We start from the raw sequence: 24,148 nt of genomic DNA, 5'->3' as shown, positions 1-24,148 counted from the left end.
ATTTTATATTTGAGATTCTTGAACGAAGCCACCGTTTCTTTGCCTTGATGACAGCTTTGCACTCTCTTGGTATTCTCTCAACCAGCTTCATGAGATTGTCACCTGGAAAGCATTTCAATTAACAGGTGTGCCTTGTTAAAAGTTAATTTGTGGAATTTCGTTCCTTCTTAATGCGTTTGAGCCAATCAGTTGTGTTGTGACAAGTTAGGGGTGGTATACAAAAGATAGCCCTATTTGGTAAAAGGCCAAGTCCATTTTATGGCAAGAACAGCTCAAATAAGCAAAGAGAAACGACAGTCCATCTTTACTTTAAGACATGAAGGTCAGTCAATGCGATAAAATTTAAAGAACATTTAACCTCTACTTCATCACCATTCCTGATCCGAGAGCATCCTCATCAGTAAAAAGCTGACTAGCATAGCCTAGCATAGCGCCACAAGTAAATGCTAGCATATACATATCATGAAATCACAAGTCCAATACAGCAAATGAAAGATACACATCTTGTGAATCCAGCCATCATTTCCGATTTTTTAAATATTTTACAGCGAAAACACTATGTATTTCTATTAGCTAACCACAATAGCAAAAGACTCAACCGCATATTTTCACAATTTTTTTACCGCATAGGTAGCTATCACAAAACCGACCAAATAGAGATATAATTAGTCACTAACCAAGAAACAACTTCATCAGATGACAGTCTTATAACATGTTATACAATACATCTATGGCTTGTTCGAAAATGTGCATATTTGAGGTATAAATCATAGTTTTACATTGCAGCTACAATCACAAATAGCACCGAAGCAGCAAGAAAAATTACAGAGAGCAACGTGAAATAAATAAATACTCATCATAAAACATTTATGAAAAATACATGGTGTACAGCAAATGAAAGATTCACCGCAAAGGTAGCGATCGCAAAAAAACAGCAAAAGATATAACATTAATCACTAACCTTGACCAACTTCATCAGATGACAGTCCTATAACATCAGGTTAATCAATACACTTGTGTTTTGTTCGAAAATGTGCATAGTTTGAGCTGCAAACCATGGTTATACATTGTGAATATGTAGCATCGATTCACCAGAATCTCCGGAGAAATTTTGGACAGTCACCTAATCTAATCAAAGAACTCATCATAAACTTTACTAAAAAATACATGTTTGACAGCAAATGAAAGATACACTAGTTCTTAACTTCTTCTGGCGGCAAGCCCGACGTCGGTACACTTATGACAACAGCCAGCTCAAGTGCAGGGCGCGAAATTCAAAATATATATATTTTTTTAATATTTAACTTTCACACATTAACAAGTCCAATACAGTATATGAAAGGTACACATCTTGTGAATCCAGCCAACATGTCCGATTTCTAAAATGTTTTACAGGGAAGACACAATATGTAAATCTATTAGCTAACCACGTTAGCAAAAGACACCACTTTTTTTACTCCACCAGTTTTTTACTCCATCAGTAGCTATCACAAATTTGACCAAATAAAGATATAAATAGCCACTAACCAAGAAACAACTTCATCAGATGACAGTCTGATAACATATTTATTGTATAGCATATGTTTTGTTAGAAAAATGTGTATATTTCAGGTATAAATCATAGTTTACATTGCAGCTACAGTCAGAAATTGCACCGAAAGCAGCCATAATAATTACAGGCACCAACGTCAAATACCTAATTGCTCATCATAAAACATTTCTGAAAAATACATAGTGTACAGCAAATGAAAGACAGGCATCTTGTGATTCCAGCCAATATTTCCGATTTATTAAGTGTTTTACAGCGGAAAAAAAAATGTAGCGTTATATTAGCTTAGCACAATAGCCAGAAACACTTGGGCGCCGACGACTACGACAGATATATGAAATAACATCATAAAATGGGTCTTACTTTTGGTGATCTTCCATCAGAATGTTGGACAAGGTGTCCTTTGTCCAGAACAGTCGTTGTTTGGATTCAGAACGGCAACATGGTGGCATGTATCAAATAAAATCAAAGCCGGAGATTGTAGTCGCCTATAACGGCAGCTAAACAAAAGGCAATCCCACTGTCCAGCTCGCGCTCTTCAGAGTACCGAAAATGGGGGACACGTCATTCCAAGATGATGTGTTCCATCTCAGACCAAGATAATCACCTAATTTCTTCTCTCACAGCCTCTTGACACCCAGAGGAAGGTGTATGACGTGCATGTATACTAATAGGTCTTGTGCCCATTTATAGGCAGGAAGAAGAACAGAGCATCGATTTCAGACTTTCCACTTCCTGGTCAGGAAATGTGCTGCAGAATGAGTTCTGTTTCACTCAGAGAAATAATTCAAACGGTTTTAGAAACTAGATAGTGTTTTCTATCCAATAGTAATAATAATATGCATATTGTACGAGCAAGAATTGAGTACGAGGCCGTTTGAAATGGACACCTTTTATCTGGCTACTCAATACTGCCCCTTGTAGCCCAAACAGGTTAATGCACGCCGTGTTCGATTTTTTAAAATAACTTTACCATAACAAACAGCTTACGTTATAGCGAGACAGCGCCCGCAAAAAGGAAGGAAAATACGACTAAACATTTTCCACAGAAATACGAAATAACATCATAAATGGTTCTTACTTTTGCTGAGCTTCCATCAGAATCTTGTACAAGGAGTCCTTTGTCCAGAATAAATCGTTGTTTTGTTTTAGAATGTCCGCTTCTCCTGTCGAATTAGCAACCTTAGCTAGCCAAGTGGCGCGAAGATGTACATCTTCACCTAACGCAGAGAACGGAAAACTCCAAAACTGTAACGGCTTTCCTCCTCTTCATTAGAAGAGGAGGAGCAGGGATCGAACCAAAATGCAGCGGAGTTTGTAGACATGATTTATTAAAGAAAAAACACGAACTCGACTATACACTAACAAAACAAATAAACGGTGTAGACAGATCTGAACGACGGACTCACAATAACACACGAGAACGCACGAACAGGGAAAAAAGCCTACACATAAATGACACTGAACAAACAAACCGAAACCAGTCCCGTGTGGCGTAACGACATACACAAACACAGGAGACAATCACCCACAACGAACACTGTGAAAACACCTACCTAAATATGACTCTTAATTAGAGGAACGCCAAACACCTGCATCTAATTAAGAGCCATACCAGGCAACCCATAAACCAACATAGAAACAGAAAACATAGAATGCCCACCCAAACTCACGTCCTGACCAACTAACACATATAACAAACTAACAGAAATAGGTCAGGAACGTGACATAACCCCCCCCATAAGGTGCGAACTCCGGGCGCACCAGCACAAAGTCTAGGGGAGGGTCTGGGTGGGCATCTAACCACGGTGGTGGCTCAGGCTCCGGGCGAGGTCCCCACCCCACCATAGTCAATCCCAGCTTCCATCTCCCCCTATGAATGTCCACCCTCATCTTACCCCCACAAAATCCTTTTGGTAACATCAACAACAGGGGCAGCACCGGGACAGAGGGATAGATCAAGACAGAGGGATAGCTCAAGACAGAGGGATAGATCAGGATAGAGAGGTAGCTCAGGATAGAGAGGTAGATCAGGATAGAGGGGCAACTCCGGACTGAAAGGCAGCTCCGGACAGAGAGACAGCTCTGGACTGAGGGGCAGTTCTGGGTAAATAGCCGCTCCGGGCTAAGGGACAGCTCATGACTGGCTAACGGCTCTGGACGCTCATGGCTGGCTGACGGCTCTCGACGCTCATGGCTGGCTGACGGCTCTGGACGCTCATGGCTGGCTGACGGCTCTCGACGCTCATGGCTCGCTGACGGCTCTGGACGCTCATGGCTCACTGACGGCTCTGGCAGATCCTGTCTGGTTGGCGGCTCTGGCAGATCCTGTCTGGTTGGCGGCTCTGGCAGATCCTGTCTGGTTGGCGGCTCTGGCAGATCCTGTCTGGTTGGCGGCTCTGGCAGATCCTGTCTGGTTGGCGGCTCTGGCAGATCCTGTCTGGTTGGCGGCTCTGGCAGATCCTGTCTGGTTGGCGGCTCTGGCAGATCCTGTCTGGTTGGCGGCTCTGGCAGATCCTGACTGATAACTGGCTCTAGCGGCTCCTGACTGACTATCGGCTCTGACGGCTCGGGACAGACGGGCGGCTCTAATGGCTCAGGACAGACGGATGGCTCAGACGGCGCTGGGGAGACGGATGGCTCAGATGGCGCTGGGGAGACGGATGGCTCAGATGGCGCTGCGGAGACGGATGGCTCAGACGGCGCTGGGGAGACGGATGGCTCAGATGGCGCTGGGGAGACGGATGGCTCAGATGGCGCTGCGGAGACGGATGGCTCAGACTGCACCTGTCTGGCGGAAGGCTCTGGCTGCTCCTGTCTGGCGGAAGGCTCTGTAGGCTCATGGCAGACGGGCAGCTTTGCAGGCTCATGGCAGACAGGCAGTTCATGCGCCGTTAGGCAGACGGCAGACTCTGGCCGGCTGAGACGCACTGTAGGCTTGGTGCGTGGTGCCGTAACTGGAGGCACCTGACTGAGGACACGCACTTCAAGCCTAGTGCGGGGAGCAGGGACAGGGCACACTGGACTCTCAAAGCGTGCTATATTCCTGGTGCGTGGTACCGGCACTGGTGGCACCGGGCTGAGTGCACGCACATCAGGACGAGTACGGGGAGAAACAACAGTGTGCACATGACTTAGGAGACGCACATGTGGCTTAGTGCACGGTGCCGGAACTGGAGGCACTAGGCTGGAGACACGCACCATAGGGAGAGTGCGTGGAGGAGGCACAGGGCTCTGAAAACGCACTGGAAGCCTGGTGCGTGGTGTAGGCACTGGTGGTACTGGGCTGGGGCGGGGAGGTAGTGCCGGAAATACTGGACCGTGAAGGCGTACTGGCTCCCTTGAGCACCGAGCCTGCCCAACCTTACCTGGTAGAATGCTTCCCGTCGCCCTACCAGTGCGGGGAGGTGGAATAACCCGCACCGGGCTATGTAGGCGAACCGGGGACACCATGCGTAAGGCTGGTGCCATGTAAGCCGGCCCGAGGAGACGCACTGGAGACCAGACGCGTTGAGCCGGCCTCATGACACCTGGCTCAATGCCCAATCTAGCCCTACCAGTGCGGGGAGGTGGAATAACCCGCACTGGGCTATGCACTCGTACAGGAGACACCGTGCGCTCTACTGCGTAACACGGCGCCTGCCCGTACTCCCGCTCTCCACGGTAAGCCTGGGAAGTGGGCGCAGGTCTCCTACCTGCCCTTGGCCCACTACCTCTTATCCCCCCCCCCCCCAAGAAATTTTTGGGGTCTCCTCTCGGGCTTCCAGCCACGTCTCCTTGATGCCTCCTCATACCACCGCCTCTCTGCTTTCGCTGCCTCCAGCTCAGCTTTGGGACGGCGATATTCTCCCGGCTGTGCCCATGGACCTCTCCCGTCCAATATTTCCTCCCAAGTCCATGATTCCTGTGTATAATCCTGCTTGAACTCACGCCGCTTGGTTCTGGAATGGTGGGTGATTCAGTAACGGCTTTCCTCCTCTTCATTAGAAGAGGAGGAGCAGGGATCGAACCAAAATGCAGCGGAGTTTGTAGACATGATTTATTAAAGAAAAAACACGAACTCGACTATACACTAACAAAACAAATAAACGGTGTAGACAGATCTGAACGACGGACTCACAATAACACACGAGAACGCACGAACAGGGAAAAAAGCCTACACATAAATGACACTGAACAAACAAACCGAAACCAGTCCCGTGTGGCGTAACGACATACACAAACACAGGAGACAATCACCCACAACGAACACTGTGAAAACACCTACCTAAATATGACTCTTAATTAGAGGAACGCCAAACACCTGCCTCTAATTAAGAGCCATACCAGGCAACCCATAAACCAACATAGAAACAGAAAACATAGAATGCCCACCCAAACTCACGTCCTGACCAACTAACACATATAACAAACTAACAGAAATAGGTCAGGAACGTGACAAAAACTCCCGATAAACGTTGAATAATCTGATAAAACTATATTGAAAAAACATACTTTACGATGATATTATCACATGTATCAAATAAAATTAAAGCGGGAGATATTAGCCGTCTATACCGAACGCTTTTCAGAAGCCAATGTTGATGTCCTTCCCGCGCCTTCGAAGACAATGAAATTGTGATCACGTCATTCCAAGAGCTCTTGTTCGACCTCAGATCAAGCTAGTCACCCCATTCCACCTACCACTGCCTGTTGACATCTAGTGGAAGGCGTATGAAGTGCATGTATATCCATAGATTTCAAACAAATGAATAGGAAGGCCATGGAACAGAGCCTCGATTTCAGATTTTTCACTTCCTGTCAGGAAGTTTGCTGCAAAATGAGTTCTGTTTTACTCAGAGATATAATTCAAACGGTTTTAGAAACTTGAGAGTGTTTTCTATCCAATAGTAATAATAATATGCATATTGTACGATCTAGAATAGAGTATGAGGCAGCTTAATTTGGGCACGATGTTTTACAAAGTGAAAACAGCGCCCCCATATTGACAAGAAGTTAACGTTTTAGTGCAGTCTCTTAAACCATCAAGTGCTATGATGAAACTGGCTCTCATGAGGACTGCCACAGGAAAGGAAGACGCAGATTTGCCCAAATAAATGCTTCACAATGTTCAAGTAACAAACACATCTCAACATCAACTGTTCAGAGGAGACTGTGTGAATCAGGCCTTCATGGTCAAATTTCTGCAAAAAAACACTACTTAAGGACACCAATAATAAGAAGACACTTGCCTTGTTTGGGCCAAGAAACACGAGCAATGGACATTAGACCGATGTAAATCTGTACTTTGGTCTAAGGAGTCCAAATGTGAGATTTTTTGTTCCAATCGCTGTGTCTTTGTGAGACGCGGAGTAGGTGAACAGATGATCTCCGCATGTGTGGTTCCCACCGTGAAGCATGGAGGAGGTATGATGGTGTGGGGTTGCTTTGCTGGTGACACAGTCTATGATTCATTTAGAAATCAATGCACACTTATTAACCAGCATGGCTATCACAGCATTCTGCAGCAATATGCCATCCCATCTGGTTTGCGCGAAGTGAGACTATTATTTGTTTTTCAACAGGACAATGACCCAAAACACACCTCAAGGCTGTGTAAGGGCTATTTGACCAAGAAGGAGAGTGATGGAGTGCTGCATCAGATGACCTGGCCTCCACAATCCCCTGACCTCGACCCAATTGAGATGGTTTGGGATGAGTTGGAAAGCAGAGTCAAGGAAAAGCAGCCAACAAGGGCTCATTATATGTGGGAACTCCTTCGAGACTGTTGGAAAAGCACACAAAACACAGCTCAATGTGTACAAAGCTCTCCCCCGCCCTCCATTTGGCAAATCTGACCATAATTATATCCTCCTGATTCCTGCTTACAAGCAAAAACTAAATCAGAAGGTACCAGTGACTCGCTCAATACGGAAGTGGTCAGATGACGCGGCTGCTACGCTACAGGACTGTTTTGCTAGCACATACTGGAATATAGATACAGACGAACCAACAAACAAGCAAAGCATCAATACAGGATTAAGATTGAATCCTGCTACACCGGCTCTGACGCTCGTCGGATGTGGTAGGTCTCGAAAACTATTACGGACTACAAGGGGAACCCAGACGCAAGCTTCCCAGTGACGCAAGCTTACCAGACGAGCTAAATGCATTTTATGCTCGCTTTGAGGCAAGCAACACTGAATCATGCACGAGAGCACCAGTTGTTCTGGACGACTGTATGATAACACTCTCGGTAGCCGATGTGAGCAGGTCAACATTCACAAAGCTGCGGGGCCAGACTGATTACCAGGACGTGTACACAGAGCATGCGCGGACCAACTGGCAAGTGTCTTCAATGACATTTTCAACCTCTACCTGACTATAATACCTGCTAAGGTAACCTTCCTAAATGATTACCGCTCCGTAGCACTCACGTCAGTAGCCATGAAGTGCTTTAAAAGGCTGGTCATGGCTCACATCAATAGCATCCTCCCGGATACCCTAGACCCACTCCAATTCGTATACCGGTCCAACAGATCCACAGATGATGCAATGTCAGTCGCACTCCACACTGCTCTTTGCCACCTGGACAAAAGGAACACCTATTTGAGAATGCTGTTAATTGACTACAGCTCAGCGTTCAACACCACAGTGCCCACAAAGCTCATCACTAAGCTAAGGACCCTGGGACTAAACACCTCCCTCTGCAACTGGATCCTGGACTTCCTGACGGGCCTACCCCAGGTGATAAGGGTAGGCAACAACACGTCAGCCATACTGATCATCAACACTGGGGTCCCTCAGGGGTGTGTATATAGTCCTGTCCTGTACGCCCTGTTTACCCACAACTGTCTGGCCAAACACAACTCCAACACCATCATTAAGTTTGCTGACGACACAACAGTGGTAGGCCTGATTACCAACATCGATGAGACAACCTGTAGGGAGGAGGTCAGAGACTTAGCAGTGTGATGCCAGGACAACAACCTCTCGCTCAATGTAAGCAAGACAAAGGAGCTGATCGTGAACTACAGGAAAAGGCAGGCCGAACAGGCCCCCATTAACATCGACGGGGCGGTCATGGAGCGGGTCGAGAGTTTCAAGTTCCTTGGTGTCCATATCACCAACAAACTATCATTGGTCAAACACACCAAGAAAGTTGTGAAGAGGGCACGACAACACCTTTTCCCACTTAGGAGACTGAACAAATTTTGCATGGGCCCCCAGATCCTCAAAAAGTTCTACAGCTGCACCATCGAAGGCATCCTGACCAGTTGCATCATCGCCTGGTATGGCAGCTGCTCTGCATCTTACCGTAAGGCGCTACAGAGGTTGGTGCATATGGCCCAGGACATCACTAGGGCCAAGCTTCCTGCCATCCAGGACCTATATAATAGGCAGTGTCAGAGAAAAGCCCAAGAAATTGTCAGAGACTCCAGTCACCCAAGTCATAGACTGTTTTCTCTGCTACCACACGGCAAGCGGTACCGGAGCACCAAGTCTATTTACATTGACCCCACCATTTGTTTTGTACACTGCTGCTGATTGCTTTTTATTATCTATGCGTAGTCACTTCACCCCTACCTACATGTACAAATTACCTCGACTAACCTGTGCCCCCGCATATTGACTTGGTAACAGTACCCCCTGTATATAGCCTCGTTATTGTTATTTTATTGTGTTACTTTTATAATTTCTTACTTTAGCTTATTTGGTCAATATTTTCTTAACTCTTCTTGAACTGCACTGTTGGTTAAGGGCTTGCAAGTAAGCATTTCAAGGTAAGGTCTACACTTGTTGTATTCGGCGCATGTGACAAATAAATAATTTTGATTTGATTTGGCTGAGAGAATGCCAAGAGTGTTGAAAGCTGTCATCAAGGCAAAGTGTTGCTACTTTGAAGAAATCTAAAATAAAACATTTGTTTGATTTGTTTAAAAATAAATTGGTTCCTACATGATTCCATATGTGTTATTTCATAGTTTTGATGTCTTCATTATTATTCTACAATCTAGAAAATAATCAACATAAAGAAAAAACCTTGAATGAGCAGGTGTGTCCAAACTTTTGACTGGTACTGTATATTTATTCCACTCTGTAATAATACTACCTACTTAGCAAGCTCCCTGGGGCTCGAGGGCGCCGGGCTGCCCTGCATTACGCACTCCTGCCACCATCATTACTCACACCTGCTTCCCTCGTCACGCGCATCAGCGATTCATTACACTCACCTGGACTCAATCACCAGTGTTTTTACCTCCCCTATATCTGTCTGTTCCCCAGCTCTGTTCCCCGCTTCTGCATTAATATTTGTTTGTCTTTGTATACCTGTTTCTGACGCTGTTCCTGTCCTGTTCCATGTCTGTGTTAAATTAAATGTTCAACTCTCTGTACCTGCTTCTCCTCATCAGCGTTGGTTCTTACAGAATGCAGAAGCCATAAAACAAAGCATAGGAGAGTGCTGGCGTTTCGGTTAGTGGTGATGTCTGGTCCGAAAGCTGCCGCCGATGGAACTGGGGGTGCCTAAGCCAGCTCGTCGGGCTTCCACGCCCTAGCTGGCTCGAGATGTTTTCTTTCACTGGTTGGCTCGACAGGCGCTCATCCCATGTCAGGCCTCAGCCAGATTGCCAGAGTTTTACGCCTCAGCCGGCTCGCCAGGCTCCCACGTCCCAGCGGGATTGTCAGGCTGGCACGCTTCAACCAGATCGTCAGGCTCCCACGCCTCAGGCGGTTCACCAAGAACTTACGCCTCAGCCGGTTCTTTGGGCTTCAACGAACCAGCCGGTTGGTTCAGCGGCCATGCCTCGGCTGGCCCTTCAAGTTCGTCCAGGTGGGACGCCGGGTGGCACCCCTAGAGGGGGGAGTACTGTGACGCCTGCTCCCGCTCTCCCTCCCTAGGGCCTCAAGGGCGCCGGGCTGCCCTGCGTTGTGCACTCCTGCCACCATCATTACGCACACCTGCTTCCTTCGTCACGCGCATCCGCGATTCATTACACTCACCTGGACTCAATCACCCATGTTTTTACCTCCCCTGTATCTGTCTGTTCCCCAGCTCTGTTCCCCGCTTCTGCATTACTGTTTGTTTGTCTTTGTATACCTGGTTCTGCTGGCAAGGTTGGTAGACTTTAGAAAAGCAAGCAAAATACTAAATTGACTGAATAAGACACAATTCTTTCAATCTTTTACCCAGATTTTAGCAGAGATGCAGAGAATCATAGTTAGCTTATTTCTTTAAAGAACCACCAGTCAAGATGATACAGACAGCTCAAGAGGTATGCTTAGATATGCAGAAAAATAAACATGTTTTTTACATTAAGCATATTAATTATGGTTCTAGATTTGCAGGAGAAAATAGTTTCAGGTGTTTGAGAAATGCTAAATTCTCTACCCCCCAGCCATCCTCACGTACTTGGTGTCCCCTCAGACTTTCGGGGTGCATGACGCACCTGGACAGCATAATTCCCATTCAATCAGAACACAAATTACTTGCAGACAGCAGTACAACACTCCAGCAAACAAAGACATTGATTTGCAATGCCATCCACAGGATCAGAGCTTCTCTCCAGGTGTTCTGTCAGAAATTCTACCTCTGTTTAAGAAAGGTTGTTATGAAGGATACTGCAACACTCTTAAAGGTGCAATGAAGCGATCATGTCAAGCGTTATGAATGCCTTTGTATAACCCATTTTTTTTTATTTATGTGTATGTTCATTTTTTGCAATAACAACACATTTGGTGTTCATTTTTTTGCTTTCAGCAATCATTAAAATTGCTTTACATGGGATGGATCGAGAGATGCGAGAGGAGTACCTGGTCGTCATTCAAGCAAAAGACATGGGTGGTCATATGGGAGGGTTGTCAGGGACAACAACAGTTACTGTCACACTAACAGATGTCAACGATAACCCGCCGAAGTTCTCAAAAAGTAAACAAAATGTCCAATTCTCTCTCCATATACTATAGTTAGAACCCATCATTGGTACATCTGAATGTATTTGTTGTTGTTTTGCTGCGTAATGTTTTTTCATGAATTTCCAAAATAATCAGAATTATACTAGTTATATAGATGCATAGATAAGGATATAACATCTACTGTTAGGGTGAAATAATCATGATGTCCTATTCTTCAGGTCTGTACGAGTTTGTGATCCCAGAGGACCTTGGCATTGGTAAACCTGGTGGCAAGGTAAAGGCAAACGATAGGGACATTGGAGAGAACGCCAAATCAACGTACAACATCATTGACGGTGATGAGAGGGATGTCTTCGAGATCACTACAGATGCCCAGACTCAAGAGGGGATCCTTCGGCTAAAGAAGGTAAGGACCTGACGCAAACTGCTCTGTCCTAGGGTTCCACCAACAATCACTTGATATCCTTAACAGCTTCAACTTAAACAAGGACCAAATAGTTGGTTGCAAGATGGGGTATCAAAGGAGGAAGGTCGTTCATACAGGCTACAGGTCAGAGCTGTATATCTAGACTGATTTAATTTAAATTGACCATGGGGGAAAAATGCTGTTGTACTACATATATACTGCAAAGCAGTTTCAATGGCGAAGATGCAGAAAGATGGCGGCCCCCCATGTACTGTACTTACCACAAACGCCTCATTTGCTAGGTTCGCCGTATTGTACAGTGCACTCTGTTACAATTTTTTTGTATTGGCATTAGCACAGTATACATGATCCCAATTCTAGCTCCAAGACATTGGCAATTTTAAGAAATAAAAAATGTGATTGTGCTGATTTCTAGGCACATTGAACCATGTCACACGCCGTAGTTTAAAAAGTCTGTGGATAGTGCGCAAACAAAGACATCATATCTGAATTCCTCCATCTTAATGCACCTTCGCCGTTGAATTGATCTGTAAGACTATATCAAAAACCGCTACCAAATGAACACGGTTGATTCGGTAGATGAGTAGATGTACGAAAGGGAAAACAAATTATATGGCATGTTTGCCTCCAGCAATCTAAATATTTACTATTACACAACAATATGGAGTGTCACCATTTTTCCGTAGAACTGCGATGATAGAAGAAGGAGCTACTTCAGGCCTGAAGTATTCAAGTGCATGCATGAGTGATGGATGTGTGCTCAAGTCTTGACTCATGGTTTGTTTAATGTCTGGAGTTAGAGCTATAGATCATTCGAACGCGATTGTATGTCACTGCATTTGGATGCTAAATGACATTACGTTAGGACATCCACTGTGACTTCCTATTCGATGAAATGAAATCATATTATTTCTCATGATCTGCCTGGAATAGATTATACTCTACTAAACAAAATAGACAGCTTGAGAACAAACTAGACATGATCAATAAGACCTTTGACATACTTCCCTCTAGTATTTCACAGCGACAGCAGTGCTGTGGCTCTGCCTCATCACTTTATTCCGGTATACTTGGCTTGGAATCTGTTGCCTGCATTGCTAATAGCATGATGGATGAGATTGCATGTGAAAAACAGGAAATCAACTGCCTACTCTCTTCTCACCTCCACATCTCCAGATGGTGAAGTTCAGATTACTTTAGCAGAACTGGTATTTCTGCTTCCGTTCCGTACTCTGAACAACATTTTCTTGGTTTCAGAGCCCTGTTGCGCTTAGCTGATGTGGAAGAATAAAGGATTTAATGGAGCAAATAGCACCACGACACTCCCAACAACAAAAATAGTTTTGTAAACTACTGTCAAATACCAAGTGCAAATTATTAAAGAGTCTTTGCGGCAAGGTTACAAAATATTGATCTAAACACGACTGCAGAAGCACAAACTAAGAAGTGGCTTTGTTGTTTTGGGTTTAAGCTTTTTATCTTCCACCCCTCAGGCCTATCAGGGAATGTTAGTGGGAAGTTCTGCCTCCTCCACCAGCCAGCGCTGAACTTTGATGTCTCTAAATGGCCTATATGTATACATACAGATCCTATGCTGAGATTTATGGGAATTTGAAGCATGGCACAGGAGGGCTCTGAGGTGGGGATGTCAGCAAGGGACAAGCATGGGGAAAATGGAGTGAAAAAGCTGTCCCATCTTCATATGCACATACTGTAGCAACACAAGCCGGTCCGACACTTTCACTAAGCATATGTTCCATCAATATGAAAACCAAAGTGCTGCTCTCTGGATTACAGAGAGTCAAGTGCTGCATGAATTGAACTCCCCCAAAACAATGAGTAATGGCAGAGTGGCATAGAGGGCCAATTCAAATATGGCTGACTCAGTGGAGAGGTCAGATGTCTTTGAGGATTATTTGAGAGGATGAGAATATGAATACTATTGTCAAAGTTCTATTCTGAGGTAAAACGGTCGAGGTAGAGTCGCTTGTTGAAACAATCATACAGTGTTAAGAGGAGAAAAAAAAATACATACCGCTTTGTTATAACATTTGGTCAATTATGCATTACATTTTAAAAGTACAATTATAACTGCAATGCAGTAAGGAGTCTGACTTGTTAATTGTTGTTGTAAATCAAATACAAAAACAGAATAGAGGTGATCAGGAAATAGTGCTGAATAGTTAGTTAGTTTAACTGTTGTGGAATTCCATTCTTTGTCTGTGGTGTAATTCTAACAATTGACCCCTGTCCACTTCTAGCCCTGAGCTCCTTTATACTTGGTATTAGGCTGGAATCCATTGAAACCAATGTTTGCTCTTGGTCCAGCTGTTCACTCCTCTCAACATAGAGGAGGAGGAGAAGAAGGTGGGGACAGAGGAGAGAGAGAGAGGAAGAGCAGTTCAAAAGGAAAATGGTCCAAATAGCTTCTCAGACCGCGGCAGACTGGGCTGCAGGGCCCTCTCCATACGGGTGCCCTGATGCCAGACGTGTGGACTTCAAAGCCCCCTGTCAGTCCCCGTCCCCAGCTGCTTTTCTCTCACAGCTGGGTCTGCTGCCGGCACTGCCCCAACACTGGCCTAACCCAGCCTAGGGGACCACTGGATTCTTATTATTTTTTTGTGAAAAGCTGGAATACATTTTTTGATCCCTCTGTGAACCCCTCTCATTCCCAAAGCCAACTCACATCCCCTCAAGCGGCAAGGCCCAGTTTTGATTTCCCTATAAATCCTGGTTTTGGAGTGCGGAAGTGACTTGGTCCCATTATTCTAGTATTATAAGAGTGGCCAGAGGTGATTGAAAATAGTATTATAAGAGCGGCCAGAGGTGATTCAAAATACAATTGTGACAGTCTGGGATGGCTGCAGAGACGCCAGAGACTTAAATTGCGATGTTTTTACATGTTGCAACTATTCAATGATGAGCATGTGTAAACAAGTACTGGACTGTTTTTCAATGTCCTTGTGAAATTGGAACGAGGCCAACTGTTATTAAAGGGGTATGTTTCTTCTCACTGAAGTACACATACAGTAGGTGTGCAATTCTCCCTAGGAAATTGCATTGTTGTGTTAGAATTCCTGAGTACACATCCACTTCTATTCGTGTGATGACAATGCCTCAATAATTGCTATCCTTCAAATGATTGCCGGCAATAATCTTATAACAGTGTTATCGTCATGGTAATGCACGGCCACAAAATTATATTTTCAGGTAGCACAAACCTACAAATAACATTACTTTCATTATTGCCTAACACATTTGAACCAGATCGGTGTGATATCAGATTAGATGAACTTTATTCACAGCCTTATTCTATCCTAGAGCAGATGTCACAAAACAAATTGCCAACACATGGATTACTTGAGGTGAGATTGTGGTTATTGCTAATAATTACAAATGTTGTTCCACCCTGTGCTTGGATTATTTCCCTACATGTTTTTGATAGGATCAGAGATCACACTATTGAATTTCAACTCAGAAATGCTTCAGACTCTTCTCCATCCACATCAGGTGCATTTTCCCCTGTTGCTTTGGACATCAGTGAAAGGCATGTGTTTCTGTCATTTTGTACAGCCCCTGAACTTCGAGACTAAAAAGTCATATACACTGAAAGTGGAGGCGGCCAACATTCGATTTGATCCCAACAGCGGCGCCCCCTTCAAGGATACAGCCACGGTGAAGATTAGTGTGGAAGATTCAGATGAACCCCCTGTCTTCTCCAAGCCCACATTTGTCCTGCAGGTGGATGAGAATGCCCCCATCAACACGGTTGTAGGAACGGTCACAGCCCGCGATCCTGATGTCACCGGCAGTCTGGTCAGGTAAGAAACAAGATGTTATTCACAACCTCATTTCACCAAACACTTGTTTAACTTATTGTTTAAACACCCATATAAGGACTGCAGTGTGCCATGGAATCATATGTATTTAAAAACATAGTCTTGTCACATGTTCCATTGGAGGTGAAATGTGAGCCGACGCCTGCCCTGGTTTCCTTAGGACCACAATGGAGTAAACTTGAAAGCACAGCACAGGGAGACTTCTCTTCGGGATGACTTTGCCTGCTGCGTTTCGGTTGTGTGACTTATTCTTGGAAATACCACAAGGGCACCTTGTATAGGTTATACAGGCAATTTCTCTCTATCCACCCCGGCATTTCATTAATTCTCCAGTGACTTGCCGCGTTCCCCGGACAACACTCAACAGGTTGTGTAATTTCATGGTGAACAGAGTGCAAGCTGGTAATCATTATTTGGCTATTGCCAAAGCAGGGGAGTTCAACCTGGTTCCATCTTCATAAAGAAATTCAAAATGGCATACCAAGATAATGTAACCTGGTCTCATGTTTGGGCGTCTCTTTAGTTCTTCGTCTATGACCCCAATGCTCTTTTATGTTGCACGTTCACAACGTTTTTCATTATCACTGTGCTGTGCTGTGCATATTTGACATGTGGTATGTATTATGCTGCTGATCTATGTGTGATAAGCATGGCCCTATTTCATTTTTATGTGAACATGTCTATCCAAGTGGCCAAAATCATTGTCATAAACGGTAATACATTGTACTATATTGACATGCCAGACTGGCATTTGGGAATCATATTCTTCAGTGTAATGATGTATTGGGTCGTTTTTTTCACTCAGGACTCTCTCATTGAAAGTATATTTCTGATTCCTTGTTTTCTGTTTTAAATGAAAGAGCACTTTATGTATTTACTATTTTGTGGATAAGATTACACATTTCGATAAGTGAATTGAGGCTGAAGGATATTATGCCAGTGTATGTAAGGCTGTCCGAAAGCTTTCAAGCAATCAGAGTTAAAGGAAGCTTTACGGAACCTACTTAGAGGCTGTAAGAGTTTGGAGCCGGATAAAAATGAATTATTTTCTGTACGTAAGTGGTTAATGTCACATTGCTTCCCATGTCTGCCAATGTCAATGAAGGCATTCAACAGTAAAGGCATTCTGTTTAGGGGCAGGAAGGGAATGGCTCTTACACAGCTTGAGATGTTCATGCCATCTTGTGTTGTTTCTCAATACTGATAAATTGCTCTACTGCAAGATGGAATCTTACTTTTTGAGGGGTATTTTTTTTAAACTGCATTGTTGGTTAAGGGCTTGTAAGTAAGCATTTCACTGTAAGATCTACACCTGTTGTATTCGGCACGTGACAAATAAAATGTGATTTGATTTGAATGTACTGTACCTTTAAAGGCCCCATGCAGTCTTTTTATTTAATTTCTAATGAATCACTATGTGTGTTTGTCATGAAAATAATTCCCAAAATATTTGTTATTATTCGTTTCCATGAGCCGCCATTGAAATGCTCAGTCTGATCGTATTGTGTTGAGACAAATGTTAATATAGGTACATACACAGCCCTGAATGGCAGATAGGATCGTCTAGACCAGGGGCCTTCAACCTTTTCAAGCATGAGGGCTACTTTTAAACTATGAAACATGTTGCAAGCTACTCATACATTCTTTCCTAGCTTTCAAATAGGACACTCTTTGTATTTTCCCAAATTCCATTTTCTCGCTTTTATTAATTTACCTGGTTTGGGATTTTCTTTCCAGTTTTTAACTCTAAATATTACAATTATTCATAGAGAAACAATGAAATTGGATGATGTGAGTCCATGTCAATGCTTAATTCACATCAGAAGATACTTTTTGAATCTAATACCCCTTTAGAGGAGAGGGATGTGCTGGTCTAGTGATGTTTTTGCTGCTGCATTATGTCATGACATTACAGAATATGTCATGACACGTGATTGATACAAGTAGTCATGATATAATTCTTAATAGTTAAGCCTACTTTCTGGTTTACTTTCTAACATTTAATTGAGAAGGTTTTGGGGAAACTCTTTCTGTCTACCCAAAAGACAGATATCATTATGTCTATCAGATATACAGGGGCAATATTGATGGAAATAAATAGGCAGATATTGTGTTACATTTGACTTTTTAAGCCAATTGTAGCTACAGCAACTTTAGAAACTATTGACACCCCTTGCCTTTTTCCACATTTTGTTGTGTTACGAACTGAATTTAAAATTAATTACATTGACATTTCGTGTCACTGGCCTACACACAATATATAATACATACATAATGTCAAAGTGGAGTTATGTTTTTAGAAATGTTGAAAAATTATTGAAAAAATGTAAAACTTTTTTAATGTCTGGAGTCAATAAGTATTCAACCCCTTTGTTATGGCAAGCCTAAATGAGATCAGGAGAAAAAATGTAACTGACTGCCTTGATTTAGTCTTATGTAGCAACTTTTGAAATTGTGTTTTTTACATTGGGTGAAAGCAGAGACTCAGAGCTAGAAAATGGTATATCATACACTGCAGTTGAGGAACAATGGGAGAATAATTCTGCTTTGAAAGTTGATCAACTTGTACCCCACTTTTGAGAAAATGGCCCTTGAATGTTTTGGGACACCTACTGGAGAGCTCTTCGTTGTCTACACCCATTCAGCATCGTTCACACCCTCTTAAGCATTAGCCCCACGCATCTCTTTACCACATGTCAAGCCATGTGGTACACAAATCCTATATCAAAAAGTCTCTATGTTTATTTGTCACATGCACCGGGTTATAGAAGGTGTGAACGGTACAGTGTGAACGGTACAGTGAAGTGGTTACTTGTACAGTAGCAATATCAAAAACAGAAAGTGTACAGATAAAAATGTTTTATAATTATTAGATGACACTTACCAAACACACTTGTCTAAATGGTATAACCACTTCCAAGCCACATCTTGCTAAGTGGATGGGCCACTATTGTCTACATGTTCATGAAATACAATAGATGACTAATAACAATAAATAATAACAAGACAACTAAAGTAAATCATGCTGTGTCCGTAAAACATATATGGGTTAAGAACTTTTGTGAAAGACCACAGTTTGAAAGATATGACAAATAGAAATCAAACCGGATGGACATCAGAAATAACGGGAGAGTTTGAGGGTAGAGGAAGGACAGGAGTAAAAACAAACAAAATAGTACTATTGTAAAATAGACTGTGCCATAAAATGTATATAGTATGTATAAGCTGGAAGTAGAAGCCTAAGTGTTGTTGTTCACTAGTTTACTCCAATTAGGGGAGGGGTGGTAGGGTTAGAAAGTAATAAAGGAAAATAGATATGTATATATATACAGTATATATATATATATTTATATATATATGTGTATTTATATATTTCTATGTATGTGTATATGTATGTATTTATATGTGTATGTACAGTTGAAGTCGGAGTTTACATACACCTTAGCCAAATACATTTAAACTCAGTTTTTCACAATTCCTGACATTTAACCAAGTAAAAATTCCCTGTCTTAAGTCAGTTAGGTTCACCACTTTATTTTAAGAATGTGAAATGTCAGAACAATAGTAGAGAATGATTTATTTCAGCTTTTATTTATTTCATCACATTCCTGGTGGGTCAGAAGTTTACTCAATTAGTATTTGGTAGCATTGCCTTTAAATTAATTAACTTGGGTCAAACATTTCAAGTAACCTTCCACAAGCTTCCCAAAATAAGTTGGGTGAATTTTGGCCCATTCCTCCTGAAAGAGCTGGTGTAACTGAGTCAAGTTTGTTGGCCTCTTTGCTCGCACACGCTTTTTCAGTTATGCCCACACATTTTCTATGGGATTGAGGTCAGGGCTTTGTGATGGCCACTCCAATACCTTGACTTTGTTGTCCTTAAGCCATTTTGCCACAACTTTGGAAGTATGCTTGGGGTCATTGTCCATTTGGAAGACCCATTTGCGACCAAGCTTTAACTTCCTGACTGATGTCTTGAGATGTTGCTTCAATATATCCACATCATTTTCCATTCTCATGAAGCCATCTATTTTGTGAAGTGTACCAGTCCTTCCTGCAGCAAAGCACCCCCACAACATGATGCGCCACCCCAGTGCTTCACGGTTGGGATGGTGTTCTTCAGCTTGCAAGCCTCCCCATTTTCCCTCCAACATAACGATGTTCATTATGGTCAAACAGTTATATTTTTATTTCATCAGACCAGAGGACATTTCTCCATAAAGTACGATCTTTGTCCCCCTGTGCAGTTGCAAATCGTAGTCTGGCTTTTTTATTGCGGTTTTGGAGCAGTGGCTTCTTACTTGCTGAGCGGTCTTTCAGATTATGTCTATATAGGACTCGTTTTACTGTGGCTATAGATACTTTTGTACCTGTTTCCTTCAGCATATTCACAAGGTCCTTTGCTGTTGTTCTGAGATTTGCACTTTTCGCACCAAAGTGCGTTCATCTCTAGGAGACAGAACGCGTCTCCTTCCTGAGCGGTATGACGGCTGTGTGGTCCCATGGGGTTTATACTTGTGTACTATTGTTTGTACAGATGAACGTGGTACTTTCAGGCGTTTGGAAATTGCTCCCAAGGATGAACCAGACTTGTGGAGGTCTACATTTTCCTGGCTGATTTCATTTGATTTTCCCATGATGTCAAGCAAAGAGGCACTGAGTTTGAAGGTAGGCCTTGAAATACAGCCACAGGTACACCTCCAATTGGCTCAAATTATGTCAATTAGCCTATCAGAAGCTTCTAATGCCATGACATAATTTACTGTAATTTTCCAAGCTGTTTAAAGGACTTGCCAAAACTATAGTTTGTTAACAAGAAATTTGTGGAGTGGTTGAAAAATTAGTTTTAATGACTCCAACCGAAATGTATGTAAACCTCTGACTTCAACTGTATGTTTACAAATGTATGTATGTATGTATGTATGTATTTATATGTGTATGTATGTATGTGTATGTACAATATATATATATATATATATATATAGAGAGAGAGATATAGAGATATATATATATATACTGCCGGTCAAAAAGTTTTAGAACACCTAATCATTCAAGGGTTTATCTTTATTAGGACTATTTTCTACATAATAGTAAAGACATCAAAACTATGAATTAACACATATGGAATCATGTAGTAACCAAAAAAGTGTTAAAAAATCTAAATCTATTTTATATTTGAGATTCTTCAAATAGCCACCCTTTGCATTGATGACAGCTTTGCACACTCTTGGCATTCTCTCATCCAGCTACACCTGGGAAGCTTTTCCAACAGTCTTTAAGAAGTTCCCACATATACTGAGCACTTGTTTTTTACCTGCACTTTTCGGTTCAACTCATCACAAACCATCTGAATTTAGTTGAGGTCGGGGGATTGTGGAGGCCATGTCATCTGATGCAGCACTCCATCACTCTCCTTCATGGTAAAATAGCCCTTACACAGCCTGGAGGTGTGTTGGGTCATTGTCCTGTTGAAAAACAAATGATAGTCTCACTAAACCTGAACCAGATGTGTTCCTTGAATTCTAAATAAATCACTGACAGTGTCACAAGCAAAGCACCATCACACCTCCTCCTCCATGCTTCATGGTGGGAACCACACATGCAGAGATCATCCAGTCACCTACTCTGCATCTCACAACGACACAGAGGTTGGAACCAAAAATCTCACATTTGGACACCAGACCATAGGACAAATTTCCATCGGTCTAATGGCCATTGCTCATGTTTCTTGGCCCACGCAGGTCTCTTCTTCTTATCCTTTAGTAGTGGTTTCTTTGCAGCAATTTGACCATGAAGGCCTCATTCACGCAGTCTCATTTGAACAGTTGATGTTGAGATGTGTCTGTTATTTTAACTCTGTGAAGCATTTATTTGGGCTGCAATTTCTGAGGCTGGTAACTCTAATGAACTTTTCCTCTGCAGCAGAGGTAACTTTGTGTATTTCATTCCTGTGACAGTCCTCCTGAGAGCCAGTTTCATCATAGTGTTTGATGGTTTTTGCGACTGCACTGGAAGAAACTTAAAAAGTTCTTGAAATTTTCCATATTGACTGACCTTCATGTCTTAAAGTAATGATGGACTGCTATTTCTCTTTGCTTATTTGAGCTGTTCTTGCCATAATATGGACTTGGTCTTTTACCAAATAGGGCTATCTTCTGTATACCCCCTACCTTGTAACAACACAGCTGATTGTCTCAAACACATTAAGAAGGAAAGAGATTCCACAAATTAACTTTTAAAAAGGCACACATGTTAATTAAAATACATTCCGTGTGATTACCTCATGAAGCTGGTTGACAGACTGCCAAGAGTGTGCAAAGCTGTCATCAAGGCAAAGGGTGGCTAATTGAAGAATCTCAAATATAAAATATATTTTGATTTGTTTAACACTTTTTTAGTTACTACATGATTCCATATGTGCAATTTCATAGTTGAATTCTTCACAAGTATTTTACATGTAGAAAATAGTAAAAAATAAATAAAAACCCCTGAATGAGTAGGTGTTCTAAATCTTTTGACAGGTGCAATTGTAGATTTTTTTTTTATTTCTTCAAGAGCTGTTACACTAAAAGGGCATTTTCATAATTTTCACAATTTCTATGTTATTTCAACCTCTTGGTGTGGAAACTGCACTGTTTCTTTTAAGTCAAGACATTTTCCCTGTATGTTTTCACAATGTGTCAGATATAGAATGTACCTGTATGTCAATTGCTTTTCACCACACATGACATGACATACAATATTGCCATTGACAGTTTAGTTTATTGTATTGCTTTTATAAAATGTAACTTATATTCTGTAATGTCTTCTATTTTATCTCCTCGAGTTTCTTATAATGTTATAATAATTTCTGACAATTTAGTATCTATTTATATTATTTGTGTGTAATGTTGAACATGTGCTAATGCGTCATCGTAGAACTGTATGTCGTCTCTCAGAGATCTCATGAAGAGACAACCAATGGAAGTCTCATCCTGTTTTCATGCTCAGACAAATGTTATCCTTGACATACAATGCTTTTGGATAGAGTGCATCTCTATGGAGTGATAATAAGCAATGTTGTGACCATCACAGGCTGAGCATTGTTAGCTTTAGCAGCCTGTGTAACAGTCTGATCTCAAAGACTAGATGTAACCAGGTAAACACAAACGTCTAGCGTGTTTGAATCTCATCACGGATAACTTTAGAATTCTTACTAATTAGCAACTTTACAACTACTTTTTTAGCTACTTTGCAACTACTAGCATGTTAGCTAACCCTTCCCCTGATCATAACCTTAACCCATTAACCTAATTTCTAACCTTAACCCTAATCTTAACCCCAACCCCTAGCCAAGATAACATTATCCTCCAAGCTAACGTTCGCGTTAAAAACCTAGCCACCTACTGTAGCAAACGTTAGCAACAACAAATTAGAATTGGTAACGTATCATAACGTATTGCAAATTCTTAATATTGTACAAATTATCATTTGTAACATATCATACAAATTGTAATTTGGACTTTATCCTATGAAATGGATGATGGACATCTACAAATGTATACATACCTTATGAAATGTAACAAAGCATACTGAATGGAGGGAGACAGATTTATATTTACTATGTTATGTCTACCGCTGAGTACAGGTTGTGAGTAAACATCCTCACATCGAAATGACTCACTGTCTCTCAGTCTGACCAGGATGACTCAAAGGCTTAGGGCTGGTTCCTCACTTAGACCTCAACCCTCAAGCTATACTTTATGCATTCAACCAAGGTTTCAGGTGGACTTCATAAAATGCAACACAATTCCTTCAGTGTCCTCCCATACTATGTGAATATGATTTGAATCTTGAATGATCATTATGCTCAAGACTTTGGGCATTACACCATAGCTTTGAAGGCTAGAGTAAGAGCCAATCAAGGGTATCATTACAGTACCTGGTATTGATGATGCCTTTTAATAATACGTTATGGCTAACCTAAGAAGTTGCCCAAAATACCATGTCGAGAAACATTTGTGCATTGGCGGAGTTGAGTGGGACATGCACACAACACTGAACCCGGTGAGGTTTTAGTAGCGGATCATAGGACTACAAAAGGTTATGGGTAATGAGAGCCAGGTCTGTCAGGTGACTGTGTAAGCTTGTCTGCCTTTCTTCAGGCCCCGCTACATCATTTACTTACCTTGACAGCTGTCATGTTGCAAATGTTAATACGAGGAGTCATGTGAAAGAGATTATGAAAAGATGAATGTAAAATGTAATGTCAAGTAGACTTTCTTGTCGAGAACAGGTTCAGGACATGTTCAGGGAAAATAGGAATAAATGTGTCTTCACAAAGAGCTGGTTAGCATGCGGAGGACAGAGAAATTAGTTCTACATCTGTGATCCTCCCAATAGAATTACTGACCTTATATAAGACAGAAATGTCATGAATGCATTTGTTCTCTGTCTCAC

General features: G+C 42.3%; 1 protein-coding gene across 4 annotated transcripts in view; it reads left to right on the top strand.

Moving 5' to 3' along the window:
• LOC129834322 (cadherin-8-like) overlaps positions 1–24,148 on the top strand; it is a 111,437-nt gene that overhangs the window by 73,898 nt on the left and 13,391 nt on the right. For 3 of the 4 annotated variants that reach the window (XM_055899202.1, XM_055899199.1, XM_055899201.1), the window contains exons 5-7: positions 11,289–11,456; positions 11,662–11,849; positions 15,444–15,691. In XM_055899202.1, the coding sequence (XP_055755177.1) occupies positions 11,289–11,456; positions 11,662–11,849; positions 15,444–15,691 (604 nt within the window). The remainder of the gene's footprint in view (positions 1–11,288; positions 11,457–11,661; positions 11,850–15,443; positions 15,692–24,148) is intronic. The other variant, XM_055899203.1, reaches the window with a different exon arrangement.

Source organism: Salvelinus fontinalis, chromosome 35 (assembly GCF_029448725.1).
Source record: "Salvelinus fontinalis isolate EN_2023a chromosome 35, ASM2944872v1, whole genome shotgun sequence".
Taxonomy (NCBI): Eukaryota; Metazoa; Chordata; class Actinopteri; order Salmoniformes; family Salmonidae; genus Salvelinus; species Salvelinus fontinalis.
Note: the sequence above shows the minus strand (reverse complement) of the source record. Positions and strands in the feature narration are given on the sequence as shown.